Source organism: Polyodon spathula, chromosome 2 (assembly GCF_017654505.1).
Source record: "Polyodon spathula isolate WHYD16114869_AA chromosome 2, ASM1765450v1, whole genome shotgun sequence".
NCBI classification, from domain to species: Eukaryota; Metazoa; Chordata; class Actinopteri; order Acipenseriformes; family Polyodontidae; genus Polyodon; species Polyodon spathula.
The window spans coordinates 98,560,023-98,587,898 of record NC_054535.1 but is presented as its reverse complement, the minus strand read 5'-3'; the positions used below and the strand labels follow the sequence as shown (position 1 = coordinate 98,587,898).

General features: G+C 37.2%; 1 protein-coding gene across 1 annotated transcript in view; it reads right to left on the bottom strand.

Moving 5' to 3' along the window:
* Positions 1–3,092: 3,092 nt before the first annotated feature.
* LOC121304909 (WD repeat-containing protein 70-like) overlaps positions 3,093–27,876 on the bottom strand; it is a 141,664-nt gene continuing 116,880 nt past the window's right edge. Inside the window, exons 14-18 of the mRNA XM_041236335.1 lie at positions 24,194–24,294; positions 23,793–23,872; positions 19,385–19,501; positions 16,491–16,653; positions 3,093–3,566 (exon numbers count right to left, since the gene is read on the bottom strand). Of these exons, the coding sequence (XP_041092269.1) occupies positions 3,479–3,566; positions 16,491–16,653; positions 19,385–19,501; positions 23,793–23,872; positions 24,194–24,294 (549 nt within the window). The 3' untranslated portion in view covers positions 3,093–3,478. The remainder of the gene's footprint in view (positions 3,567–16,490; positions 16,654–19,384; positions 19,502–23,792; positions 23,873–24,193; positions 24,295–27,876) is intronic.

The following is a 27,876-nucleotide window of genomic DNA, read 5'->3' as shown; positions in this document are numbered from 1 at the left end:
ATCAGCAAATAATAAAGCCACTTACATTCATGCTTAGACCCTAGAAGTATATGCTCTTCATTAACCATTCCCCTTGTCTAAGGTTACCACTTTGGTATACCAAGGATGCCTTACCTTGAGCAGAGCTAATGAATTCACCCCCAATACATGCTGTTTGGATATTTGATCCCTTATGGACATAGCTGCAATCTGCTAACCCTCGCATAAACACAACTTCTGGTTTTCAATAGACAAACTGCTCTGCAAAGTACTGTGATTACACATTTTGTTTTTATATTTCCATTAAGTTGGACTGGGATTATATAGTCTGTAAGCATATGTGACAGGAATGGTCGAGTGGCGACATCAGGCCAGAAGCAGGAACAAAAACAAACAGGGAGCACCTCAGGGCAAATGATGCTGCAGCGCCATTTATTTAAATAATAAAACAAAAATAAATATTTAAAACATAAAATACCGTGATCAGACTGGGCAGTAGCCTTCACTGATTGCTCTGATCGTAGTTATTCTTTTTTATTTTTACATGCCTCTCTCACTCGCTCCTCCAAAACACCCACCCCTAGTGTAGAGAGCTGCAGGCTTTTATGCAGGTGACCAGCTCCCAATTAGCAACAAATTAATCACTTAATTAGTTCGGGAGATGGCCACCTTCTGCACGGGTTTATTAATGTGGATGGGGATTCCCATTCACACTGCAACATGACACAAAAACAAACCACATGGCTCATAAGTACAATAAATAAATCATAATACAAAATAGGCACAGGGGCAGGGAGGACCCCGTTCTTAAATTAAATACTAAATCAAAAACAATAACGTGGCAGACGGCACCTCACCCGATCTCCACATATAAAAACAAACACGTTTTATGGCAGGTCTTTGCCCCGCCCCCTTTTCATGCACAGGGCTCCTGGCCCTGTTACAGCATATTTTAAAGCTATTGTATTATTACAAATATACTGTACCAAAGAAGAAAAAATATAACTAACTAACTACTAGTATCAAATGCATTTACCACAAAACGAAAGAGCCCAAAAACTTGAGACCCGGAGATAAAAAGATCCACAACACCAAGTTGTCTCATTCTATAGGGTCTGCTTATTTACAAAGTTATATGCATTGTGTAAACTCCCTTTGCTCAGTGATTCTTGACTTTAATTAAGTTGTATCAAAATGCACAATACCAATCCATCTCTGGGGCTTGGATATCTAACTGTCCTATATTTGTACAACTAAATGATAAACTGTACTAAATAAAAAAAAAAGAAAAGAAAAATTTGTTATAAAGTGTAATTAACATTTAAACATGAGGTGGCTTTGTTGATGTCTTTTGAGGTGTGTGGTATATATGTTAGAAATCCATTTCAACATGGAAGACATTGCTTTCTGTATTGAATCTTAATTTACTGTTTTTTTTTTAGTTTTACTAAATAACTTCGAAATAAGCCATGATAATGTACAGCCTGTAGCCCAGTAAATACAATGGGCTACATAGGGATAAAAAAATACATCTATTAAGAAGTGAAAATTGTGAAATGCTCAGTTTACAGAACTATCAGACCATGGAGGACATATTCTCATTAAGATTGCTACATAGCTTTCCAAAATGCATAACCTGCACAGCTTTTGTTTTTTTGCTATATTATATATATATATATATATATATCTATATATATATATATATATATATATATATATATATATATATAATCGTTTAGTTAGCAAATCTGTCGTACAAATATTCTGTTTGTCACTTTAATGTAGAACACTGGACACTTTGACCTTACAGGTATTTCACAAAAGTCTTCAGACGTGTAATTGTAAATAATTTTATTAACATATTATTAATACCGACCTCTGGAAAAAATGTGTTTTGTGTGTTCAATTTTCCATCTTTTACTTATTGTTGAATATAACACTTTCTACTGGCAGGTCCTATAAGCTAATGTTTTCTGAACACTAACATACACAAACAAAGTTTTGTTTATTTTGGTTTAAATAAATAAATAAATAAAATAAAATATACAAAATAATTGGCATATTTCCTCCCAGAGGAAAAAAAAAAAAAAAATCCCCAATTAATTTTAATCCAGTAACTCATAATTTACTAAGAGCACTTTACTTTAGAGAAACTAAAGTGACTAAGAGAACATTAACGAAGTCAGCAGATTTAGAGCCTCAAGAAGAGAGGTAGTACACACTTTACTGAGTAAAAGGAATGCTAGCGCTCTGATACGACATACAAGTTTTACAGCTCCTGGAAAGGGTAAACAGATCTTATCAACACACTTTTAAATGAGCCAGTCTGCCGTTACTAATGAGATGTACTCTGTATTGCTGATCCATAGCGAGATTCTATCAGTTATAATGTGATCAGTATCTGTATCCAACAGGATACAGTTGACCCAGTTGAGATTTGTTGATGCAATCTAATATCAAACAGCAACTTGACAAAACTGGGATCTCCTGATGGTGGCCAGCTGTACCTTCACAAAAACCATTGCCCTTCCTCCATCAGTATTACTGAACCTATTCTTTAAAATGTAAAATATTATACCAAGAATAACCAGTGGTACAATGCCTCATAACATGGCACAACTTTCCTTTCACAAAGAAACAAGAACATGGATCAGGCTTGAATGCATTGAACACATCTGCATTTTTTAAAGGTTGTGTTAATGGAATAGGGAAGCAAGGGTTTTAATAAAGGATACACAAACAATCTACATATTAACTATCTTGGGCGAATTACAGAAGTCAGTACATTTCTTGTAGGGTTTAACCAGCTAACTACAGGCAGGGAGATGTATTTCAGTATCTGCAGGCCATGAATTATTCTATTCTTCCATCATTCTAACAAGATTGTTAATGTGTTTTTTAAGATTGAAGCAATACTGTAGCTACTGAATTTCCAAGCACAAGTACAGACAAGAGCAACAACCCCAACACTAAATAATCCAAATAGCTAGAATAGATTTTGTTTGGTTATATTGGAACTTGTTGTATGTGAACTTTGGATCTAATTTAGAAAACTCCTTACCTGAGGCAGAAAAGGGTAACACTATCCAAACAAAACAAAGCAACTGGGATGTTGAGAGTTTTTAAAATATATATTTTTATTTGTTCTGAAGAAATCAGCTTTTCATTACCAATCATTTAAGTCCTGGATATGGTCTGCTGAGAATTATATATTTTTTTATTTTTTCAAACAAAAAATAAGACTGTTGTATGGGTTGAAAAGACTTTCAGCCCTCTCAATAGTACTGCATTCATCAATATAGCGTTATGCAGGTTGCTTTGCAAAGACATCAAAAGTAATACCTGGAGCCGATTCGCAGATAATATAAAAGCAATGTTTCATCATGTCTATTAGGGTAAAGGGGTTATAAAGTCAGTTTTTAGAGATGAACAAACAAAAAAATCTTCACAAGTTAAAAACCCTGATGCTGACGCACATCTTAAGACAGTCCAAGTCAGTTCAGATCTTGCGCTTCTTCCATTGCGGCTCCTTGTCTGCTTCCTCATCATCCAATTCCTCTTCAGCAAACACAGGCTCTGGCTGGGTCCTGACGAAAAGATTAAAAGTCTTTTTTTATAATTAAAATACAACGTCTGTTCAGACACTTCCCAAGTCACCAAGGAAAGTTGTTCAACCATTGAAAACCTCAGTGCGGACCTTGAAACCGAACTGGAATACTGTTGTTTCTTTCCACTAAAGAGTCCTATTAGGGCTGTTAACTGCTGTGCTAATGAGAATCTCAATAATGGATATGTCACAGCAACCAGTACTGTGTCTGAAACTTGTTCCCCTGTTGAAAAAGTTTTATCATGCAGGTTATTTAAAGACAAATTCTGATCAAATAAAGTTTGGCACTTAAGAAACACACACACATATATATAAAAAAATCGTAGATGAAGAAAAAATAGCAAATATATTAAATGATTACTTTTCACAAGTTTTTACAAAGGAAGATACTGACAACATGCCCCACATGTCATCCAGTTCCTATCCAGTTTTAAATAACTTTAGCATAACTGAGGCAGAAGTGTTAAAGGGACTAGGAGCTCTTAAAATAAACAAATCCCCTGGGACGGATGAGATCCTCCCAGTAGTACTCAAAGAAATGAAAGAAGTTATTTACAAACCGCTAACCAAGATCATGCAGCACTCTCTTGACCCAGGGGTGGTACCGACAGACTGGAAAATTGCAAACGTAATACCGATCCACAAAAAGGGAAACAAAACTGAACCAGGTAACTACAGACCAGTAAGCCTGACTTCTATTATATGCAAACTTATGGAAACTATAATAAGATCCAAAATGGAAAATTACCTATATGGTAACAGGGTCCTGGGAGACAGTCAACATGGTTTTAGGAAAGGGAGATCGTGTCTAACTAACTTGCTTGATTTTTTTGAGGATGCAACATCGACAATGGATAATTGCAAAGCATATGACATGGTTTATTTAGATTTCCAGAACGCTTTTGACAAAGTCCCGCACAAAAGATTAATTCTCAAACTGAACGCAGTTGGGATTCAAGGAAACACATGTACATGGATTAGGGAGTGGTTAACATGTAGAAAACAGAAAGTACTGATTAGAGGAAAAACCTCAGAATGGAGTGTGGTAACCAGCGGTGTACCACAGGGATCAGTATTAGGTCCTCTGCTATTCCTAATCTACATTAATGATTTAGATTCTGGTATAGTAAGCAAACTTGTTAAATTTGCAGACGACACAAAAGTAGGAGGAGTGGCAAACACTGTTGCAGCAGCAAAGGTCATTCAAAATGATCTAGACAAGATTCAGAACTGGGCAGACACATGGCAAATGACATTTAATAGTGAAAAGTGTAAGGTACTGCACGCAGGAAATAAAAATGTACATTATAAATATCATATGGGAGATATTGAAATTGGAGAAGGAATCTATGAAAAAGACCTAGGAGTTTTTGTTGACTCAGAAATGTCTTCATCTAGACAATGTGGGGAAGCTATAAAAAAGGCTAACAAGATGCTCGGATACATTGTGAAAAGTGTTGAATTTAAATCAAGGGAAGTAATGTTAAAACTGTACAATGCACTAGTAAGACCTCATCTTGAATATTGTGTTCAGTTCTGGTCACCTCGCTATAAAAAAGATATTGCTGCTCTGGAAAGAGTGCAAAGAAGAGCGACCAGAATTATTCCGGGCTTAAAAGGCATGTCATTTGCAGACAGGCTAAAATAATTGAATCTGTTCAGTCTTGAACAAAGAAGACTACGTGGCGACCTAATTCAAGCATTCAAAATTCTAAAAGGTATTGACAGTGTCGACCCAAGGGACTTTTTCAGCCTGAAAAAAGAAACAAGGACCAGGGGTCACAAATGGAGTTTAGACAAAGGGGCATTCAGAACAGAAAATAGGAGGCACTTTTTTACACAGAGAATTGTGAGGGTCTGGAATCAACTCCCCAGTAATGTTGTTGAAGCTGACACCCTGGGATCCTTCAAGAAGCTGCTTGATGAGATTTTGGGATCAATAAGCTACTAACAACCAAACGAGCAAGATGGGCCGAGTGGCCTCCTCTCGTTTGTAAACTTTCTTATGTTCTTATGTTCTTATATATAAATATATATATATATATATAAAACGTTCATTTGCAGGATAGTTTCATAAATATCCAAGTTAATTTAATAATCAGTGCATTTCTTGGGTGTAAGCTTATCATGATGCATGGATCAGTGTGGTAGCAACTAGATATCCTTCATTTACATAGCCAGCATGGTGTCATGTGTGTACTGTAGATATGACACCACATTCTCGTTTTTTGCACATACCCTTGCTTACGAATAATGAATATAATAATGAATCCGCTTTTTTTTTTAATTTTAGGTTTTAAATCAGTTACATCCTGTAATTTAAACCTGATACATAAAAAATGCATCTAAACAGTGTCATCTGTTTTCATCATTACATTACAATAGCCGGGTTGAATAATCAATTGCTCATGCAGACAAAATAGCCTTTAGAAATGAGAACAGAAACATGTTTATTTTACGTTCCCAACTTTTCAGAAAAATACATCAGTCAATTAGTGGAAGAGGATTTTCGTACAGCACACTAAGATCACTCTGCCAATAACATGACACGCAGCCAGGGCTCATTTTCTTAAAGCAACATCATTTTCTAATATACAGGTAAATAAGTAAAGTATATCAAACCAGTATCTCAGTAACACACCCCCCCCCGCTACAGCTGTAAATTCAAAATTAGAGCGATCAATAGGATGAAAAAGTTGTTGACGTAGGCCTATATCAACAGTAAGTACAGAAGAGGACAGGTTTAATCATATTAAATGTTTCTTCACAATTAATAAGCAGTTCTCCAGATATATGCAAAACTATGTATGACATGGTTGGGTGGTGGGGGTCTATGCAGTTTAAAAACTCCAAATTCTCTCTCCATTGTTGTGAGCATGTTACACAGCACGTTCCTACCACACACATTCCTCACTCTATAGGGAGTACGGGGACAAAACATGGAACAAGGGGTTGAGAGACCTCTTAATTCAGTGTTTTTGGGTTTTTTTTATGTGACGCAATTTATTCAACATTTTAAATAATTTGGAGACATTTCAAAGAAATCGTGCAGCTCTATGCAGTGTGTTCAATCAGTTACCGGAGGCAAACTAAACCAGCTGCCAGGTTTATAAATTCAATAAAGCTAACGTTTTCTATATTTAGTTTAAGTGATAAAAATATGTACATGTCCACTATTTTTTTTAGAAATGAAAATTTACATGGAGGAGAAGTACATATTACACGGCAATGGATACGTTTCACAGAAATTGTTAAATGCATGATAACTATGAAAAAAATACAGCTTTAATTATTTGAGCTCACAGTAAAATAAGTATATTTTATGATTTGCAATTGGAACTCTTTTCCCATCCATGTAACGATACTAAACAATAACAGATCTTTTCCACTGCAGAAGGGCTTTCTGTTTCCTTCACACACATAAAGCTAAACCTGGAGCCCAAGCCTCTGCATGAAACGTATAAATAGATCTCTTTATAGATGTTATGGATTATGACATAACAAACTCAAACACTTGTTAAACCCACCCTCAGTGATTCATTCTGTCTCTCGCTCTCTCACACACATACTGAAGCCAAGATAAAAATTTAATAACAACTTTTGTTATGATGGCAAATAAGTGCTCTGATGAAATGAAAGTTGAAGTATCAGGTCATATTGACTGCAGCCTTGGAGAACTGCATTAATGTTTATGTAACTGTGAAAACATACTGTACACACAAAACAGTGCATTTCAAATTTTAAAACAAAATAAAAAAGGAATAACAAAGTTAATGGTTACTATAAAGGTTAATCATATAGAATGTCTTACAAAAAAACCACACACACACAGGAAAAAAAATGTGTCCACTTCCCCAATTCATCTTTAAAAGTAGAATTCACACTGCAGACTCTGAAATACAGTACTAATGATATTTGTATTACTAATTATACTATTACCACACTAGAAAGATGATCCAATTACCTTTTCTTAAGAACTCTAAGCTACCTTCTCCTATTTACAATTCACAAACTGTTGCATTATATTGGCAACACAAAATCGTCTCTTGTATGAACTGTTTACTACAGTTACTAAGAAACCACTGTGGGGAGTGGATTGTGTTTCAAACACACTAACTTGCATTAGCACTTTAATGACTATCTTTGACATTAACTACAATATAATGTACTTCCTCATCTTCGCCTGCTTCAGTATCCATTCTGTTTGTCCAACTGGCAAAAAAAAAGCAAAATTAAAAGGGTTTATCCACACTTCCAAAAAAAAAAAAGTATTTTTGTATCTAGGTTGTTCATGTCAGCTCTCATGCAAGAGATGATTCACCCTCTCAAATACATGGTTTGCAAGTTTCAATAACGTTAATACAGTAAAACCTGTCTAATCCAGCCCCTCTACATACTGGCATTCTGTATAAGTCTGCATGATTTTTGGGTCCCGAGCAAATCCCTATTTAAATGAAAGGTCTGATACCCTCTACAATCCAGAACCTGTCTTTTTGAATTCAGCATGACTTAAGTCTTTTCTGCCTAAAATCAATGTAAATCTGACTGTGTAATCCGGCACGTTTTAAACAAAACAAAAACAGGACGTTGTGTATATACTCGCATGTCTCACGGCAACATTCTCAATTGTGCAGCTGCTGAACAGCAAATAAAATGTCTAAATGTCCACGTAATGATGTATATCTAGAAAGAAAATGTGTGCTTATTAAAAAACCTGAAAGTTCACCAAACCCAAAATTAAAAAATCACAATCATTTGAGACATGCTGAATTGAAAACATGCCTACTTAAAGCACCAAAGAGAAAACCTGAATGCTAGCAGAAAGCAACTGAATCCCACATGCAGGTACAGTAATAGTTTTTTTACAGTCACACTTTCATGTTACCTTTTTTTAGCTACAGTATTTGATTTTTTTAAAGTAACTCTGTAATCCAACACACAGTCTAATCCAGCACAATTTTCTGGTCCTAAGTGACGCTGGATTTTCCGGGTTTAACTGTATCCAGGATATAGCAGATCCACGATGTTCAAGCAACATATCCACCGCAGGGCCGGTGTAATGGGCGCGTCAAGCAGAGCAGCCTTGTTACCCTCAGTCAGCCTGGCTTGAGAAAGCCACAGCTGACGGCATACTGCCATACTCCACCCTGTTGCTTGGCTCAGGAGCTTCGCCAGTCATAGCAACATGCGAGAGATTAAATGCAGTTCATCCGTCTGATCAGGGGCGAGTCCCACCTCAGCAGCAGAGCTCCAAATGTGGCTCTGGTAAGCCACCAGGCCCGTATTGTAGTTGCCCAAATGTGCAACGAAGATGACAGCAGAAGAGGCTTTCTTTAGAAGGACGTACATGACCCTACATTGCTTGTTCGGGCAAGCGGCGTCCTTGGACAGCAACGCTAGGTTCGCTGACTGCACCAAGGCTGGTATGGTCGATCCCACTTGGGGGAACTGGAGCAGTCCCATCTAGGGGTCGCAGGGGCTGTGGCCGGGTGTTGCCATGACGAGGTAAGCTCTTACCAAAAATCCATGTGGATGGGTGGGGCTTCAGATGGAATCTCCTTACACTCGTCAAACACAGAGCACCTCTCTGCCTTTGCGCTTGACCATGGCACCTTAAGTGCTTCATTGGCTCGACAAGGGTATAAGCTCCCTAGGTAACGGAGGTAGGGGCAGCGAATCCCATGCCGCCTGCTCCTCCAGTACAAACCCTTCTTGCTCCTCCACTTCTTCTGAAGCAGGGACAGAAAGAGCATCCTCCATTTTCTCCCCTATCAACCCAAATGGAGGGGGGTGGGGGTGGGTGTTGAGTCACCGTGTGTGACGGAACAGGTGCTTGTTTCACCATAGGTGCAGCAGGTGCCTGTGCTGGCAAAGACTGCTCCTGCAACAACTTGGTCAGAGTTGACTGCAGTTGCTGGAACATCTTGCACATATTATGCCAGTAGTCCGATGATTTGGACCTGTGCCTCCTCTTTTTACTCCTGGGGGTGGGGAGAAGAAGAAGCAGAAGGAGGAAGCGGGGCTTCAACTGTTTCCCTTCCTAGAGGTAGGCTCCCTAGAGCTACGTGCCCTGGCAAACAAACAAAAAATAACTAGTACTGAGCTATGCTCTGTATCTAGCCTGGTACCTGACTTGGTATCTACAGACTAATAAAACACTATTCTGGGTACCTAACATCTAGTACAACTGGTACCAAAAGCAAGCAGGCAAGCTTGGTACCAGTTCTGGAATTGACAGCAACATGTTGGTACAAGCAAACCTGGTACTGAAGTAGTGTAGGTATTGAGTATGAATACTACCAGAACCGAAACTAATTGAAAACGTCTCGGTACCAATCATTAGTACCAAGACGTCGGTACCGCAAAGTCTGCACGGGACGTCGGTATGGGACGTTAATACTCATCCAACAGCCCCGGTACAGGAAAGCTAGGTACCGTTTGTGTTATGTATCGCGTCAATATAGAGTCGATAACGAGTACCTACTCTATGGTTGTGTCCACTCTTGTACTAAAGTACAAAGAAAAAGACGTCAACCTTGTGCTAAAGCATAACAGTAGCAAGGCAATCCCACAAAAGCAGGAGATCTCACGAAAAGATGCACGCCAACTAACTGTACAGTCAAAAAGACTAACTGTAGAATGAGCAGCACGAATACTACACTCAGTCACAGTTACAGGCTATCTCCAAGCCTGAAGATAGTCTCTGTACTACAGCCTACAGGGAAGGGAGTAAACAGTAACATAACAGAACTGATACACAAAAGATAAAGAAACTATCCCAGCCAGGGTAGTATTATATTTTTATTTATTTATTTTTATTTCTGGAACAGAGCCCTGTCCAGGTGAGAGTACTTCGCTGCAAAGAGTGAGCTAGACCTGGGGGAGGGCAAACGCAAATCGCAGGGCCGCTCCGGGCTAACTAGCTCAAAACTCGGCAGAAAGTTTTTTTTTTTTTTTTTTTTTTTTTAACCACGGTAGAATTTAATCGACTGAAGAAAAAACACTGTCATAAGAAAGAATCTGCAAAAAACAGTTAAATAAGGCACAACTTGAGTAAGTAATGAGAAACTTAGCTCAGATGCTTTCATAAGAACATAAGAAAGTTTACAAACGAGAGGAGGCCATTCGGCCCATCTTGCTCGTTTGGTTGTTAGTAGCTTATTGATCCCAAAATCTCATCAAGCAGCTTCTTGAAGGATCCCAGGGTGTCAGCTTCAACAACATTACTGGGGAGTTGATTCCAGACCCTCACAATTCTCTGTGTAAAAAAGTGCCTCCTATTTTCTGTTCTGAATGTCCCTTTGTCTAATCTCCATTTGTGACCCCTGGTCCTTGTTTCTTTTTTCAGGTCGAAAAAGTCCCTTGGGTCGACATTGTCAATACCTTTTAGAATTTTGAATGCTTGAATTAGGTCGCCGCGTAGTCGTCTTTGTTCAAGACTGAATAGATTCAATTCTTTTAGCCTGTCTGCATATGACATGCCTTTTAAACCTGGAATTCTGGTCGCTCTTCTTTGCACTCTTTCTAGAGCAGCACTTTTTTATAGCGAGGTGACCAGAACTGAACACAATATTTAAGATGAGGTCTTACTAATGCATTGTACAGTTTTAACATTACTTCCCTTGATTTAAATTCAACACTTTTCATAATATATCTGAGCATCTTGTTGGCCTTTTTAATGAATGAAGAGAATTTGCAAATGGCCGCAGAGTGCTTTTGTTGGGGCAACTCGCACTGTGTCATGCACACTCGCGAGAGTTTGTTGACGTACATGCTAAAGGTCATGGGTTCTTAAAGGGGAATAACCCATTAGTGATGGTTTATATTTCATATTTGTAAGAGAACTTCTCTTCAAAGCCTTGGTCTATTTTCACCCACAGACTATGTTTATTTAACACTTTTGAAATGACACATTTGTCTCAAAAGTAGTCAACCTGCTAAAACATAATTAGATTACTTTTTTTTTTTTATTTCAAACTTTACAACAAGCTCCACCAACACAAATATACACCTTCAAAGCTTAATTACGACTTTTTTTTCTTTACCTTAAACTACCTGATCAAAGTTCACAATTTTCTTTACTGTATCACAAGATCCAAGGGTCACATGCCATTTAACTGCTTGTTACTCATCTGTTCTGATTCATGTACAAAGCATAAAGATGCCTTCAGGCGCTATGCCCACAATTTCCAAAAAAAAGAGGAAACCTCAAAGACCGGTGCCAATAGCTTGACAATCTGACAGCTTCTGAACCTTAACTTTTTTGAATCAGGCAGAAATGACAAAGACAGTTACTACATGCATTCCTCTTCAAGCGTTCATGCATCAAAAGACCCCAAAAAGAAGCCTTTAAAAAAGACATGTGAACAGAATATATGAAACAATATTTGGATACTGTTCTCATAATGCAAACTCCTTATCGGTTATAATTCAAATACTTCACCTTCACACCTAAATACATATTCCAATATTTAAAAGAAATGGCCGCAGAGCAGCTGAACTCACAAAGGCATTAGCTGAAACACTGATCTACTATGTTCAGTATGCTTGTATGGGGTAAATAAATAATGATACACACACACACACACACACACACATATATATATATATATATATATATATATATATATATATATATATATATATATATATATATATATATATAAATATTAGTGCCTACAGAAAGTCTACACCCCCTTAAAACATTTTTTTTTTTCATTTATCTACACATCCTATCCCACAGCTTCCAAGTGAAAACAATATTCTAGAAATTAAAAAAAAAAAAAAAAAAAAAAAAAAAAAAAAAAAACTGAAATAGCTTGGTTGGATAAGTGTCCACCCCCCTTGTAATTACAATCCTAAATTAACACATGTTTAATCAATCGCCTTCAAAATTACACACCAAGTGGCCTCCACCTGTGTTAAATTGTAGTGATTCACATGATTTAATGATAAATGCAGCAGTTCCTGTAGGTTCCCTTTGCTGGGTAGTGCATTTCAAAGCAAAGACTCAACCACGAGCACCAAGGCGCTTTCAAAAGAAATCCAGGACAAAGTTGTTGAATGGGCACAGATCAGGGGATGGGTATAAAAAAAATTATCAAAGGCCTTGACATATCCCTTGGAGCACGGTCAAGACAAGTATTAAGAAGTGGAAGGTGTATGGCACCACCAAGACCCTGCCTAGATCAGACCGTCCCTCCAAACTGGATGGATGACACAACAAGAAGGAGACTGATCAGACAGGCTACCAAGAGGCCAATGGTAACTTTGCAAGAGCTACAGGCTTTTATGGCCAAGACTGGTAATAGTGTGCATCCCAAGCACTCCACAAATCTGGCCTGTATGACAGTGACAAGAAGGAAGCCATTATTCAAGAAAGCCCACACTGAATCCCGTTTGAAGTATGCAAAAACACACACTAAGGAGATTCTGTAGCCATGTGGCAAAAAGTTTTGTGCTCTGACTAAACTAAAATGGAACTTTTAGGCCTAAATGCAAAGCGTTATGTTTGGCGCAAACCCAACACAGCTCATCACCCAAAAAACACCATCCCTACTGTGAAGCATGGTGGTGGCAGCATCATGTTATGTGGATTTTTCTCATCAGCAAGGACTGGGGCACTTGTCAGGACAGAAGGGAAAATGAATGGAGCTGTTGATTAATTCATATTGCTATGATAAATTAGTTTTAGCACTGCATTCTTCCTGAGTTTTAGGGAACTATAATTAACTGGGTGGCGCTTACACGTTTTCTCTTGTTGTTCAGAAATCAGTATTGTATTACTGCAAGAAGAATAAAATAAACATTGTTACCCTAACCCACAATGAAAATAAACTGTGCATTGATATTTTGTTTAGTTCTGTTGCTCTAAACTAGCGTTTTATTTAAGTTATTTAAATAAGCATTGCAAGGGGTGGCTTGGTGGCAGTGTGCTTTTGCGCTTAAAGTCAACAAAGGTAATTCACTCTCTAATTGTACTACACTGTATCTGTTAAAAATCTTTCTTTCGGAAAGTTAAACGTCTTTCATCGCCATCAGCCCGTGTGGTTGTGGATCTGCCCGGGCAGATGCCGAAATGACAAAATTCTAAGCTAATTCGGCATCTGCCCACTGCGCTGGGCACTTCGCTAACTGCCCGGGCATTGCGACAACTGCCCAAATTCAGCAACAGTCCATAACATATATACACACAAAAGTCTTAGACATGTTGCATTTTTCTACTGTGATGCATTACGACCATCAACAATTTACTCAAATCCTCCATTAGTGTTTTCTACTATTATAACAACCTTGATTTTCAAGATGTTGTATCGAGGCATAATCAACAAGTACATCATCTGTAATTGTCAAACCCAGGACTGGAATACCCAAAAAGCTGTCTAACAACACTTGAAGATAATATCCATAAGAAATAGAAAGACAAGCGCTGAATTGACAACATAACTGGCAGAAGGCACAGGTTTGTGCTGCAGTAAGAATACCTCTGTTAAGAAAGGGGAACAAGACTAAATGTGTTGAGTTTTATTGTATTATGATTTCAAATGTATTTTGTTGTACTGTATTATTATTTTTAAAAAGAGAAAATTGTGTATGGTAACTAAGAACGGGTGATTTAATGTACTGTTTTGTGTGTGTATTTAAAAGTAATGGTTTATTGTATTAGTATAACTTGAATGTATTTTGTGTTTATTTAAAAAAATGCCATTCTGTTAGTTTGTTTATTGTTTGGCAACACTCTTTGTAGAAGGTGGCCATCTCCTGAGTTAATTGATTAATTTGTTATTAACCGTGAGATGGTTACCAGTATAAAACCCTGCAGTTTTCCCTGTTTCGAGGTGGAGTGAGAGCAAGATGGGAAAGAAACAAAAGAAAGAAAGACAAACTACAGGATCAGTGAAGGCGATTGCCCAACTTCACAGTCGGTCGGTCGCGCGCTCCCTCTCTCTTCAACTCAAAATTAAAAAAAACTAAACGATGCAAATGGCTGTGACAGACTAGAAGTACATGTAGTTTTTTTTTTGTTATATACCTTATACCTAACTACAGAAAGTCTTTAGGTAGATGTTTGGTGCCACTAGGCTTGAAAGGAACTGGAGGTCACGTTCTAGTTCAAGTGGTCATGAGCTGTGATAGAGGTCATGTAAAATAGTTGGGGCCACATTGGGGAGTCTGTTCACTGAAAACAACAATCCAGTGTGGTTGACAATGTATATTGAAAGAATTACCAGCAAATACAGAGTTTGGCAAAAGTCACCAGATGTTATTTAGAAGTCTTGACTGCTAAAAATTAAGAACAATTTTCTTATTTAATAGTCTTGCAAACTGTTTAGTGAGAAAAAACCTTGCTCCCAAGTAGGTATACTTTTCCTAATTTTTCTTACATATTTTTGTTGAATCACACATTGTGGTAATCGGTTAATAGTTTAAATGCTACCATGTCACAGGGGTAGTGTAAATAAAGCCGAATAAACCACAAACAGTGTGTCTAGCATCTTTTCTTCAACCCTATTGATGAGATCTACAAATATACAGATGAAGCTCTATATTTATCAGAGATAAAGAGTTATTACTTGCATGAAGTAAAAAGCCTGTAGAATTTAATGCAATCCCTCAGTGGATTATACTAGTGAATTGCTGTCTTTTTCCTCTCTGTCACTCTTACACAGACTTTCATTACAGTACTATTAATGTGGCTGTCAGAAGCCGTCAAGATGTTGGCTAAGATTTAGTCTCTCTCACACACAAAGCCCTATCTGACAAGTAAACCAATAACCCTCCCTTCCTTCCCTCCTTACATTTGGCTGCCAGCTTTTCCCCTTTTCAGCTACAGCTTTAAAACAAGAAACTGTAACTGTATCCACCCACTGTAAACTGTGGCCAAGCTCCTGAAATAGCACAAGACTTTAAACTTTCATGACTATTACATTGCAGGTGTCAGGGATGTAAGCTGAGAAACAAACAATGAGGTTAATGGACTAAGATCTTACTAGGTTACCTCTGTGTCAAAGAGCTATTGCCTGCATATTTTGCTGATAATATGATAAAAGACAGTAAACCGACACTATTGTTCCTTTAATATGGACATTCAGAAAAGGTTCACACAAGCAAATATTAAACTTGCTTAATTGTTATTAATCATTATTTAAAAAAAAAAGGTCCCCAGGCTCCAAAAAAGGTATGCTACCAATCTAATACCCAAAGCTGCTGCTTATGGGATAAGATAGTGTTCAAATTAAGCAAAAAGCAACACGCTTGTGAGTGTGTGTGTTGTATCAACCACTGTTAAAACGCGTGGCATTTTAAAACAACATATTTTATATTCTGAAATGGCGGTACATTTTGTGCGAGACCCGTGCCGGCCTTGTTTAACAAACCCATCCAATCAATACACTGGTTATTTTAAAGTACAGAACAGTGGAACTGACTGCCCCAGCTGCTATTATTGGATTCCAGTGAATATGCTGTATGATGAATAAATCCATCATCATAAAGGGTTACACTTTTAAAACCGCCACTCAGCTTAGACTCACTCAAAATGAAACTTTCAAAAGATTGTGAGTAGAATATGATTTCACAAAAATAATAATAGATCTTACCCAGATACTATTAGCTGTTTTTTGAAAAAAGTTTAAAAATAAAAGTAGTAATACACAAAACCGTCACTGTCTGTGTAGTTGAAATACACAAATTGTCACTTCCCTGGTCTCCAGTCCCTTTTTCAAAACAGTGTTCACACAATGTTTTACTTTCAGCTCAGTTAAAGATTCCACTATCCACAAAAAAAACAAAAAACAACTGAATACACTATTAATAATGTGTGTTAATGCATTTGGGGGTTACTTATTTGCTTGTACACTCAACCAGCCATAAGCTCATTGTTCTATCAAAGGCCCAAGTTTACCTGGTATATGCAGGTGCAACCCAGTATGGGTTCTCGGAGGCTTCCTTTGCATGGCGCAGTATAGCCTCTCGGGGGTTGCTGTCATCGGTTTTATCGAGGGCTATGTTCTTCACAATAAATGAGGACAAAGTGCCGCCATGCATTGCCACACGCCCACCACGACCTGTTTGAGGAGAAAGTTATCACAGAGAATTAAACATCTGATCCCATACTGTTTAGCTCAGAACTAGGGCTTCTGATTTTTCGATTTTAACCAATAAACGATAAAACACACAGATACAAAAAAATAAATAAATAAATTGGTGATAGCCAATAAACACCTGAAATGGTTATTACTCAATTATCTTTGACTTCACTCCTTTCCCATTAACAAAAAACACAAACTGCCTTTCACAGTGCAGCTGGAAATGTCCCTCCTCCCTAAGTTGTATCTATCATTGATTCGTTCTGAATACTTTAAACTCACCCCAACTACATGGTGACAGCAAATTCCTACATTTCTATTGCAGATTTTGCTTGCGAGACTTAAAACTTGGATTACAATTAGGAATCGAGGTTTGTTTGTGGGACATAAAGCTGTATTATAGTTAAGATACAGAGAATTTAAAACAGAACTGCAAATTGTGGCGAAATGTAAACAAATGCCTCTACACAAAAACTCCAGAAGAATATGCTCATGATCATAAGGATTTCCTTGTGGAAGACAGCAAAGGAAAACAGCCAAGCATACATAAAACTTGAAAATAGCTCAAAAAAATAAGCACCGAAAAATGTAATTAATAAAAACGGAACATGTGCCCTACTTTATAACTTACAACATTTACTTAGATAGCACTCTTGCATTACAAAAATGTAATTACATGTAATTTAAGACTCTTGAACAGAAAAAGCTCTACCTTTCACCACAAAGTGGGTAAAGAGATTAGCCTCAACCAACACTTTATTGTATGAGTAACATGACTTCTAGAAATAATTTGTGGTTTAAATCTAAAGCATTAATAAAAGGATATTTTAACTAACTCTAGGAGATAAGAGCATTATAGTCAAAAACAATCTCTTACATAAACCTACCTTATTTGGCTTTGGCACCAGAAAAAAAAAGAAAAAAAAAAGTTAGCTTGTCTTTCAGAACCTGATGCTGAAACACAAAACATGTCTTGCTGTGCATTTTTGGTCATTGGACTCCTCTTTATTGGCAGTATCACTTCATGGGTTGCCAGTGGTTTATAATAGACTTATGGGCCCAAAAAACTTATGGGCAACTGGGCATGAACAGGACTTGAACCTTGCTTGTGCGTGGCAGTGCTTTTAAAGGTGAACCACTGAGAACAACCCATTAAACCTTTAAAATTGCACTTAATTTACAATTCTTAAATTGGTGATAAATAAAAAAAAAAAAACTGAGTGTTTGTGTAATTTGTAATTTTATTGGATGCAGAGCACCAGAAAAGAGATGGGGGGAGGACGTGATACTATACAGGGCATCGTGGTGATTAAAGTTCTGTGCTGGAGATCACCTTATAATTGAAAGGAATAGAAAAAAAACATGCTTGATAAATATAGCTAAAAAAATAACCAAACCACCAAAGACAACATTTACCCGCTAGACCCTTTCAAAACAAGACAAATGTGGCTGGAAAACCGAAGCAATGATCTAGGGGGAGTAGCCTACAAGTCGAAATTGAGACTCAAGCATCACCTATTAAATGTTACCTCAAGTTCAATGTACACATAAAATGTGAATTTGCATAAATTAGTTTTAGAAAAATCATTATTTTCATTCAGTAGCACAAATACACATTGACATTAAAAGAGTGTTTTTAAAAAGAGCATTATATTGTATGTTTTACTGGTAATGTTTTCTAATAGGCTTGGAAAAGCTACTTAAAGACTACATAAGGACCTTTGTATTTTATTTTGTTACATGTTCCCGTGTATTGCTACAACTGTTTACTTAAGGTGTGTGTATTGTTTTTTTTTTTTTTTTTTGTTTACATTTTGACCATTTTTAAAAACTTTTAAATTGGATTCCCTACCTCAAGATGGCTTCAAATGTACCTGCTTGGACCTCTCAGGACTGCATTTCCCATCATCCTCCTGCTCACATATGTAACTGAGATGGATTTACCAGTGAGCAGGAGGATGGTGGGAAATGTAGTTCTGAGAGGTCCATGCAGGTACATGTGAAGCCATCTTGAGGCAGGGAATGCAATTTAAAAGTTTAAAAAAGTGGTCAAAATATAAAAAAAAAAAAAATCAAATTAAAACAATACACACACACCTTACATAAACAGTTCTAACAACATTGGGAAAATGTAACACAATAAAAAAAGGTCCTTATGTACCCTTTAACAAAAATGGTATAGCATTGGTACTTGTTTTCTTGGTCTCTGTGAAGTGTCATTTGCTGAACTGGTACCATAATGTATGAAAATTGTATCTAAATTGTGTATTTTCAAAAAAATGACTAATGATGGTTGTTTTCGTAGAAAAGGGATATGTTGACGCTTACAAAACAGGCCTCAGCAGCCAACGAGTTTCACTTCATTTGAGCTGCTAATACTGTTGACTTCCTGTACGTGTTGTTTCATTCACAGCTCTCACCGAGTCTGCTACTTACTATCACAGTGACACCTACTGTACTCTTGCGCACCACACTCTATGCTGTCTGAATAATTCACAGCATTTACAATGTGAATGCAAGTAAAAACATAGATTAGCATATGACTTGGTGGTCTGTGCAAAATGTACTTGTGATCCGGATTTGGACCAGAGTCCATCCATTGAGTACCCCTGGTACATACCATCAATATTTGCAGCTGTATCGCCCTCCCCTCCATTACCTGAAAATACAACAAACACACACTGCATTTCACATGGTAAAGAGCAGTTACCTGGCCCTGAGACTGGAGGTTCAGGTTTATGGGATTTCATTGGGTCCAGTCTGTCCTTTTCCAGCTGTTTCCTTGTGCTGCGCTGCCGAGCCTCCCGGAACATTGGTAGTGCATGAGCTGGAATACAAAAGCACTTTAAAAACAAGCATAAAAAAAACTTGAATGAGACCCACTCTGTAGGCTATTTTTGCACCGTTATATTTACATTGTATATCCAGTGTTTGTGTCACAACTGTGTTTATTTTCACCCGCTTTGTTGATTTTACATGCGTTTAAAATACCACCCCCCCAGAGTAAAACAGGTTCAAAAGGCATTAAATCGCAAAAAACACTCAGTACTGTATCTACAGCCAAGCCCCACCCCTTGTTCACTGTATTTTTCACATAACTCTTTATAGACGTGCATACTGATAAATCCTCTCCTGATCACTCGTTTGCTCACCAAACTCCTCAATAATGTAATCCAAGTCATTATTTTACTACTATAACATCTCAAAAAGATCTGCAAATGTCCGTGATATTCTTTGAGCGCTGGATACAGAAGCATCTACCTCCATTGTTATGACCGTGTTATCTCTGTAATGCATGGGGCTATGAGATACGTCCTTTTTATTTATTTATTTTTTCGATTTCATTCAGCTCCTACCGGTCTCACTCGCCCACTGAAAGGTTTTCTCAACTTTTTATGGAGAAAAAGACAACTAGAGACCTGCGCTTTACGTCTTTTTGATGATGTCGGTCAGGGTCCGACATTGGACTGAAAAGGGAAAATTGTAATGTCGGACCTGGTCTGACATAGGACCGCAAAGGGTTAAACTTGTGTCCACAAGTTATGTAATTAAAAATGACTCAAAGCATTTTAACTAACTGTTAACACAATACTGGTACAACTGCATCGTCACTATAGCTTGCTTTGGTAAGTTTTATGACACCTTAGGAGGCCAGACAATCAGATAGCATTTTGGAAGATGAGCTTCAAAGAGTTAAAACACAGTTTGTGGCCTGTGCCTTATCTAATCAGCTTTGCAGTAGATCTGGTGAAGAATGTTCCGGAATAACTCAATCCCCACAGCATGTCACACAGACAACAGAATGAAATATCTGAGAAATGTTTATATTAAAATTAATTTAAACGTGAATTTCCTTGACACAAAAAAAAACAAAAAACATCCTAAAAAAACAAAAACAATTGTTTAAAAATAAGTTATAAACTATAAATATCTATAAAAATAAGCCTCAATTAAATAATGATTTCCTGATACGAATACTGTTGATTTTCTTATCCCATGTGTGTATGCTAAGGACATAGCTATATCAAAGGCAGTAAAATTTTAAAAGGTAAAGAACATTCACAGTGTAATTTTTGTCCACATCCCCAATTTACAAGTTCTGTTGTTGTAACAGACTTAAGAAGTTTTAGTTTAAGCTACAGCATGCTTTTGGGGGCAAACAGCTTGTCAAAGGTACATCAAATATAGGACGTGACAAAACAGATGTCTGATTTACTCCACCACTTTAGATGCTGCAAGCTCATAGTCTAAAAAAGAACACGGCGGCATCTAGGAAAGACCGAAGATTGCCAGCAAAAACGGCTGATTTTATAATTCACTTGAAAAGAATGGATTATATATCTTAACTCACTGCACTGTTAAAGCTGTTAGACATGTCAACCACTTTATGGACTGATGAATCTTCTTTCAATAGATGGAATATAAATGCTCCAATTAAACTTGGCACAGCTTCATTCTTGCGATACTACATTACAGAAACCTAGTTTTCTCTTTTTTTACCCTCCAACATTAGAGATGTTAAAGCAAGCACATTCCTTATTGTAGAAAAAAGGACTCTACAGCAACAGTGATTGAAAGTGCACTATCATCAGGTTATTTGACATCTGAATGGTCTTCCTTTCAAAGCCTGTTCAGGGCTCCCCGCTCTCAGAACCATATGCAACAGTGAGCCAAGAAACTAATCAGTCTGCAGCAGAGCTTCACTTTGTGCAAGGATGAACACCACTGGAGTTGAGTTACAGAGATCTGCAATACCCAGATGGAGGTTCCAAAGGCATTGTGCTTCTACCCAGTTTCAAAGGCAGGTGGAACTGAAGCTCACTGACAATACGTAACAAGCTCCCAATCGAAGACTGGCTGGGATTCAATACAGTCCCATAGTTTTATTCACTATACAATGGATCGTTTTGGAGAAACATTTCTATCCAACCTTTTGAGAGCATGGATGAAGACAAACTAAAAAAATAATAGTTTTGTATACAAAAAAATTAAACTTAAGGCTGGAAGATGCTAAAAAAAAGTGCATACCTGCAATATAAAACAACCCATAGTTGGGATGATGAAAAACATACTGATCAATCCACAAACACGTATTTGAATGTGAAAGATTTTGTACTTAGAACCTTTTCAGTTTTACTGTTGTACAGTGGCTTGAGATGCTTTGACGAAAATAAATGTAAATTTTAACTTTATTGCATAAGCAGCTGTCATTTTACTTTTTTCTGTAGCAGTATTTGGGGTGGGCGGGTATATACACTGCGAGATTGGTCATAATTTGTGAACATTTAAGGCATTGGTACATGGCTAGGCTAGATGAATTATGGCAGTCCCTGACAGCACATTTCTCTGAAAGTGGTAAATTTAAGACCCTTCAGTTTCTAACGCAGTGGATGAGGGAAGACCATTGTAGTGGGATGTGTGGTGCAAAAAGCAGTGAAAGGTTAAGTGCTATAAACACAGCTGTGATAGAAGACCACAGTTCACAGGTTTGTCAGAAGGGCTTTACTCCAAACAGACTGCAGCCATTGCGGCTTTAAACAGAGTAATGTGATAGGAAATAAATAAGCCACTGCTACATCTGACAAACCTACAGTATGAGGTCATTTTAAAATCTGCTGGGGCACTGAATGAATAGATACAGTCCATCACAGAGTGACAAAGCTGCAATTAATTTTCCACACAGACGGCTTGTTGCTTTTACACCGCTAATTGTTTACAGGAGTAGCACTAGATGGTGTTAATTAGGAACTGGCCAATAAGCCACTTATATAGTACATTAAATAAAAAAAAGTTACTGGAAACAGAATTCTTGCAATCATTCTATTTTCTAGTATGTACATGTTTTCCACTGTGAGGACAAGAGCAATGCAGTGTTTCTGGATAAACCGAATGCTAAAGCCTTTTTTAATTAAAAAATAAATACTAGAATTAATCGATCTCATATACCATTATATCATTAAGTTGTGTCTTTCAGTATACAGGGCTTGTCAATGTGCTGGCTTTTCCGCTTTTCCTTATTTGCCTATGTAGAAAATTCCCCTTCAGATTAAATGTACATGCAATAGGAAAAAAAATAAGTAATTTAGAAGTAAAAGTAAAACATGAAACAGGTGTGTGATTATATGTTTATATGTTGACCTTAATAAACCAAATCACTATACTTTTCTGATGCAACACCAAAAAGGGGGAGATCTGCGCTGACTCTTCTGGTGCGTTCATAGTGCTGCAGGAAGAGGGCAGCAGCCTTACAATATCCGCCTGTCAGTCATGGCAGTGACACGGAGAGGTGGGAGCCTATAAAATAACGTTCTGCTGTTCCCTCAGGTCTGCCCCTCTAAGACTGACATCGAGCTAGCATGAGAATTGCTCTACAAACACCGTGGACGGACGGAGAAAGAAAGAAAAAACCAGAAGGGAAGAAACTAAAAGAAAAACAAATAGCCAGTGAACGGGGAACCCTTGGGCAGATCCCCAACAGTGTCTAAGAATAGAATAGACAGAGGGAACAGCGGAGTGTACAGAATCCAATTAAAAAAAACTCACTAATGACAGTAATTGCCATCTAATTCAGTCATTGTGGATAACGCTGGGGCATAGTGGTTTCATGGTCAGAACTAGGAGCACATCTGACCAACACATACCCAACCTGTAAATCTAGATTTTAAAAAAATTGAGCTTTGTGCAAATTAACATTATAGGGTTGCTTCATATGATCAACATTTCCTAATATTCATTTGTTCATAATAATGCTTGGTATGATTCTCTAATTGTTTTTGCTTAAATCATTATAAATAATTGCAGCAGAATTGTTGCTTAAAAGACCCCTCGCGATGATGGGAAAGTGAGGTGAGGAAATATTAGTGTTGCACTGTTCACTGAAGCGCAATGTGTAGCAATGTGAACTCAAGGCAGTGCAACTCTAATATGCTTCCCCACATTTTTAAGGTGTCTTTTCAGGACACATTTTACTGTAATAGATGGTAAGCATGGCAAATAAAGAAATTATACATAAAAGAAAAATGTAAATCAAATATAGATGATATCCCTCAAACAACTCGGGCAGCTGCAATTTTACATCGAAACGGTGAAGGCAGGATGAAAGTGGATGCTATGCTTACGTGTTATGATGTAATCCTGCGTGAGACTCTCTGCCTGCTTTTCTTTTCGCTGACTCTTCACAACACACAACTTTGCTCCTCTGTGGAAAAAAAGTTAGAAAATAAAATCTGTCTTCTTCGTTACATACAGGAGGTTTCTAAGGGAGTTGGGATTGAATCTGTTTGCAAGAGAAATCTAGGTCAGGCGTTAAAATGGCCATTAAAGGGGAGATAGATTTATAGGCATTACCAGTTCTTGCATGAAAAGATTAGTGAACCAGCATTAAAATAAAACAAACAAATAAATTAATCGAACAGTTTCTGGCTGCTATTACCTTAGAGGATAGAAAAAAGAAGTGACTGGATATAGTTAAAATTATAATATTTGTTTAAAAAAAAAAAAAAAAATCACTAGTCTTTACCTTTGACTCTTGATAGGGTCATAGTATACTTTGGCCAGTCCATTCCCAGTCCCGACCATGATCTGGTTTAATTTTGGGTGCCACAAACAGCGGACAACACTCTAAAGAGGGAAAAACAAACACACCAGCAATAAGTACTTTTTCATGTCCACATCAATGTTATTTTGTAAGTAAGACAGCATCTGCCTCTGTACTTTGACGTACTTGCTAATTCATATATCAGATGGTTTAGGAATAAACAAACAGACGCTGACACAAATGGAAGGACAAGGAGAGTGTGAACCCAAGTTAAACAAAATATGTGATACAGTAAGGTACTGAGACATGACCGCTCCTCTAGGATCAGTCCTGCTTCTGAAAGTTAAATGAGTCACAATTGCCACTTTTTGGACAAAACAGAACTACTCCTAAAATAACAAGATTATAATAATATAGTACCCATAATACCTTCTGCTAAAGACCAGGACCACATATTTCTTTGTTTTTGACAATGGTTATTGAACATTTGTTTTTAATATGCTGCAATATTATTTCCCAGATATTTTAAGGGAGGTCTTCATTAGCTCCCTATTCTGAATTAGATTAGGTTTTCAAAGTCTGTAAACTCATTTAATGACTGTGCATCTGATAATGCAGCCATAATTGTTTTCATTCCCGTTATAAATTTAATTTCAAAACAATACTGTCTCACTGGCAAAATGCACACACTGAAACAAAATTTGCTGAGTAATAGAAACACATTGCTGAAAAAAATTGCTGTTGCAATTTATTTAACTAACCCAAAATGCCCATTGCCAAGGAATAAGTCTTGTTGCAATTTGCACTGCATGATTCTGACCTGGGGCAACTGTGAGGCTGTGCTGGTCTCTGTCCAACTCCTGCATTTCCAAACCTTGCAAGTGTGCTTGTACAAAATGGTGACTGTTCCACCACAGGCTGCACCTCAGCAGTATCTCTGTATTCAGCTGTACAGTGTCTATAAAGCTTGGAGATGGAGTGTGGAATAAAGTTTCTTTCTAAATGCAAATTCCCATTCCAATTACAAACCGAACGTGTCAAGAACTCCACCTGTTAGTTATGTGCCCTAAATTACATAGCTCAGATATAAACAAACCTACAAGACCTCTCCACAAGGTGCCTATTGTGGATCATTGTCTTTCATGCATTTTCTCAATAAATGGAGCTTTCAATATAGTGAAGGTTTTTATGGATGAAATGTGTGTTGTAACAGAATACAAAGGGTGCATCATTCAAATAACCTCAATTTCACGTTTATCTCTATAGAAATATAATACAATAAACGCATCCATCTCAGGACACATGAACTGTCACGCTGTGCCATTTTATACCGTTTGTTTGGATGTAAAGAAGCCTCAACTCAGTTCCACAGAAATTATTTTTGTAATGTATTGGGTGTGCGAGAGCTGTGCTTGTGTGCTAGCCACTCACTGGATGCTTGAAATGCTGCTCTTTTACCTTGAAAAGTGGCATTACTGCATTTACTTACAATCAAGGCCAATTTAAAGCCAACGGTGTGGAGCATGGTTTGTGTGAATTTATATGACAGCTGAATTTGCTGCAATCAATATTTGTTAGACCACACAGCCAACACCAACTCTCTCAAAATACAATATCGTAAAGTTTTATGAAATCAACCATGAATCTCCAGATTTGCATCCAACTGATGCAAGTTATCCCTTTAAATATACGTGTATTGAACTATACAATACTTTCTTTTCTTTCTAACTCCATCACTCCCTTTCTTGGAAGTCTCCATCTCAGAGATACCAAGAATGCCAAAGAAAAGCAGCAGATCTCACAAATGTCTTTGCAAGCAAAGTAACACAATTATGTTTGTAACAGAGTTATCAAATAATAAAAAAGCTAATACATTTCCATTTTTTGTTTTTCTATAAAGTTGTTTGGTCTTTTGCTATTTGTTTATGGCATATGCTTGAAGATCCTGATGTACTGTATTCCTCTACTTTGTACTGTTCGTAGATGTATCGAATAGCACTTGGCTGGATGATAGCCAAGAAAACAAACCCTGGGATGGTGCGATTCACAGACTATGGCTACAGTACTGTTAACTTGTCAAACATGCATAGCAAACTTAATACGGTGGCACTTGCTTTCTCACTGGTTAAAATGATTTTCAAAATGTGGTGGACATTGTACAAAGCATTAGTTATAAAAAGAAAAATGTATTTCCATAACTTGTTAGGTCCCACTTAACCATCATATGGAAAAAACTAAAGTATTTGTTTGTGCACAATCTGTGTGATATTAGCTAATATTCAATAGAAACTTGGTGATCTCCCCTCAACCTCAGTGGCAGATGGAAAAAAGTCATTAGACAGGTAGCCTGCATTTCTAAGGTCGCTAAATAGTATTTCAAAATCTAAGAATATTTAATTTTTTGATAATCCAAGCATATTTTCATATCAGGGTGACAAAATCCTGCAATTGTATATGATGAGAACAACTCTGTATAATCTGAAGTATTTGCTAAGGCAGTCCTCAAACAGTGGCACTGAACATTTTAACATACCAAAGCAGTCTCAGTTTTGACACCGCTAGTGCACATTTAGTTTCACTCAGTTGCCTCCGTCATACCTTGTTGGCAGGCATGCTAATTATCATAAAGCTTTGTGAATGCAATTGAAAAGGTCACCCAACAAACAGCATACCTGGAATCATACCATGGTCTGATCACACCCAAACTGTTTCAGATCTCCCACCTGTATTTACTGCTCTACAATATATAACCATATCGTTGCTTAAGAAATTATTATCACAAAAGAACATTCATTCAGCAGGGGATCCTTTCTCAAACAGTTTTGTGGTTTTAACAATACCAGTATCCTCATCCTGAATATCACAAGTACATTTGGAGGAAAAATAAAAAAGTGGCCATGTGCATTGTCTATTCTGACAATATGTAACTGTTTCTTTATTTAAAATATCAAATTCCTACTATAGTTTCCCCATTATGTCACAGGAGGAGGTTCTTCATCTTTCCTGAAACAATTACTTTTTACATGTAAAATTAATATTCTGTGCAGAAATGTAATGTAAATATTATGATTTGATTTATTTCAATTGACAAAATCTAAAAAGTGATGACATTGTTGGCAGCCAGCTGAGTTGCCTCTGGCTCCATCTGTTTTTATGAAGTACCTTAAGATGCAACTTCTCGAAAGACTTTTTAAATAGTTTTTAAAAAGTATTCATGCACTTGCTGAATTAATTGTCTTACCTTTGGCTGACAGTTTTTTCAAGTGCCGAGTCTATTTTCCAGCACAGAATGGACAACCTAAAACAGTTAGAAGTCCTACTCCTCAATCATACCACTTGGAAACAGTGCCTACATTGTTCTTGAAATAGAGAAGCTATTCTTAGGAACTGAAGCCACCAAACAGCACCAAAGCTGACAACAGCAAGGTAAAAAGCTAAATGTTGCAAACACTGCACTTGTAAAGAACACATGACTGACTCAAGGACACTCAAGATCACACTGCTTACATTGCATGCTGTCAGTACTACATTCAGCACTGGTCTCAATGCACTCTAACTAAGAATGTTAAACACGATTTTAGCATGTGTAGTTCTTTAGTTTGCTAGGTTGCATTCCTAAAGAATCTCCCAGTATAAAATAAATAAATAAATAAATAATTCCAAAA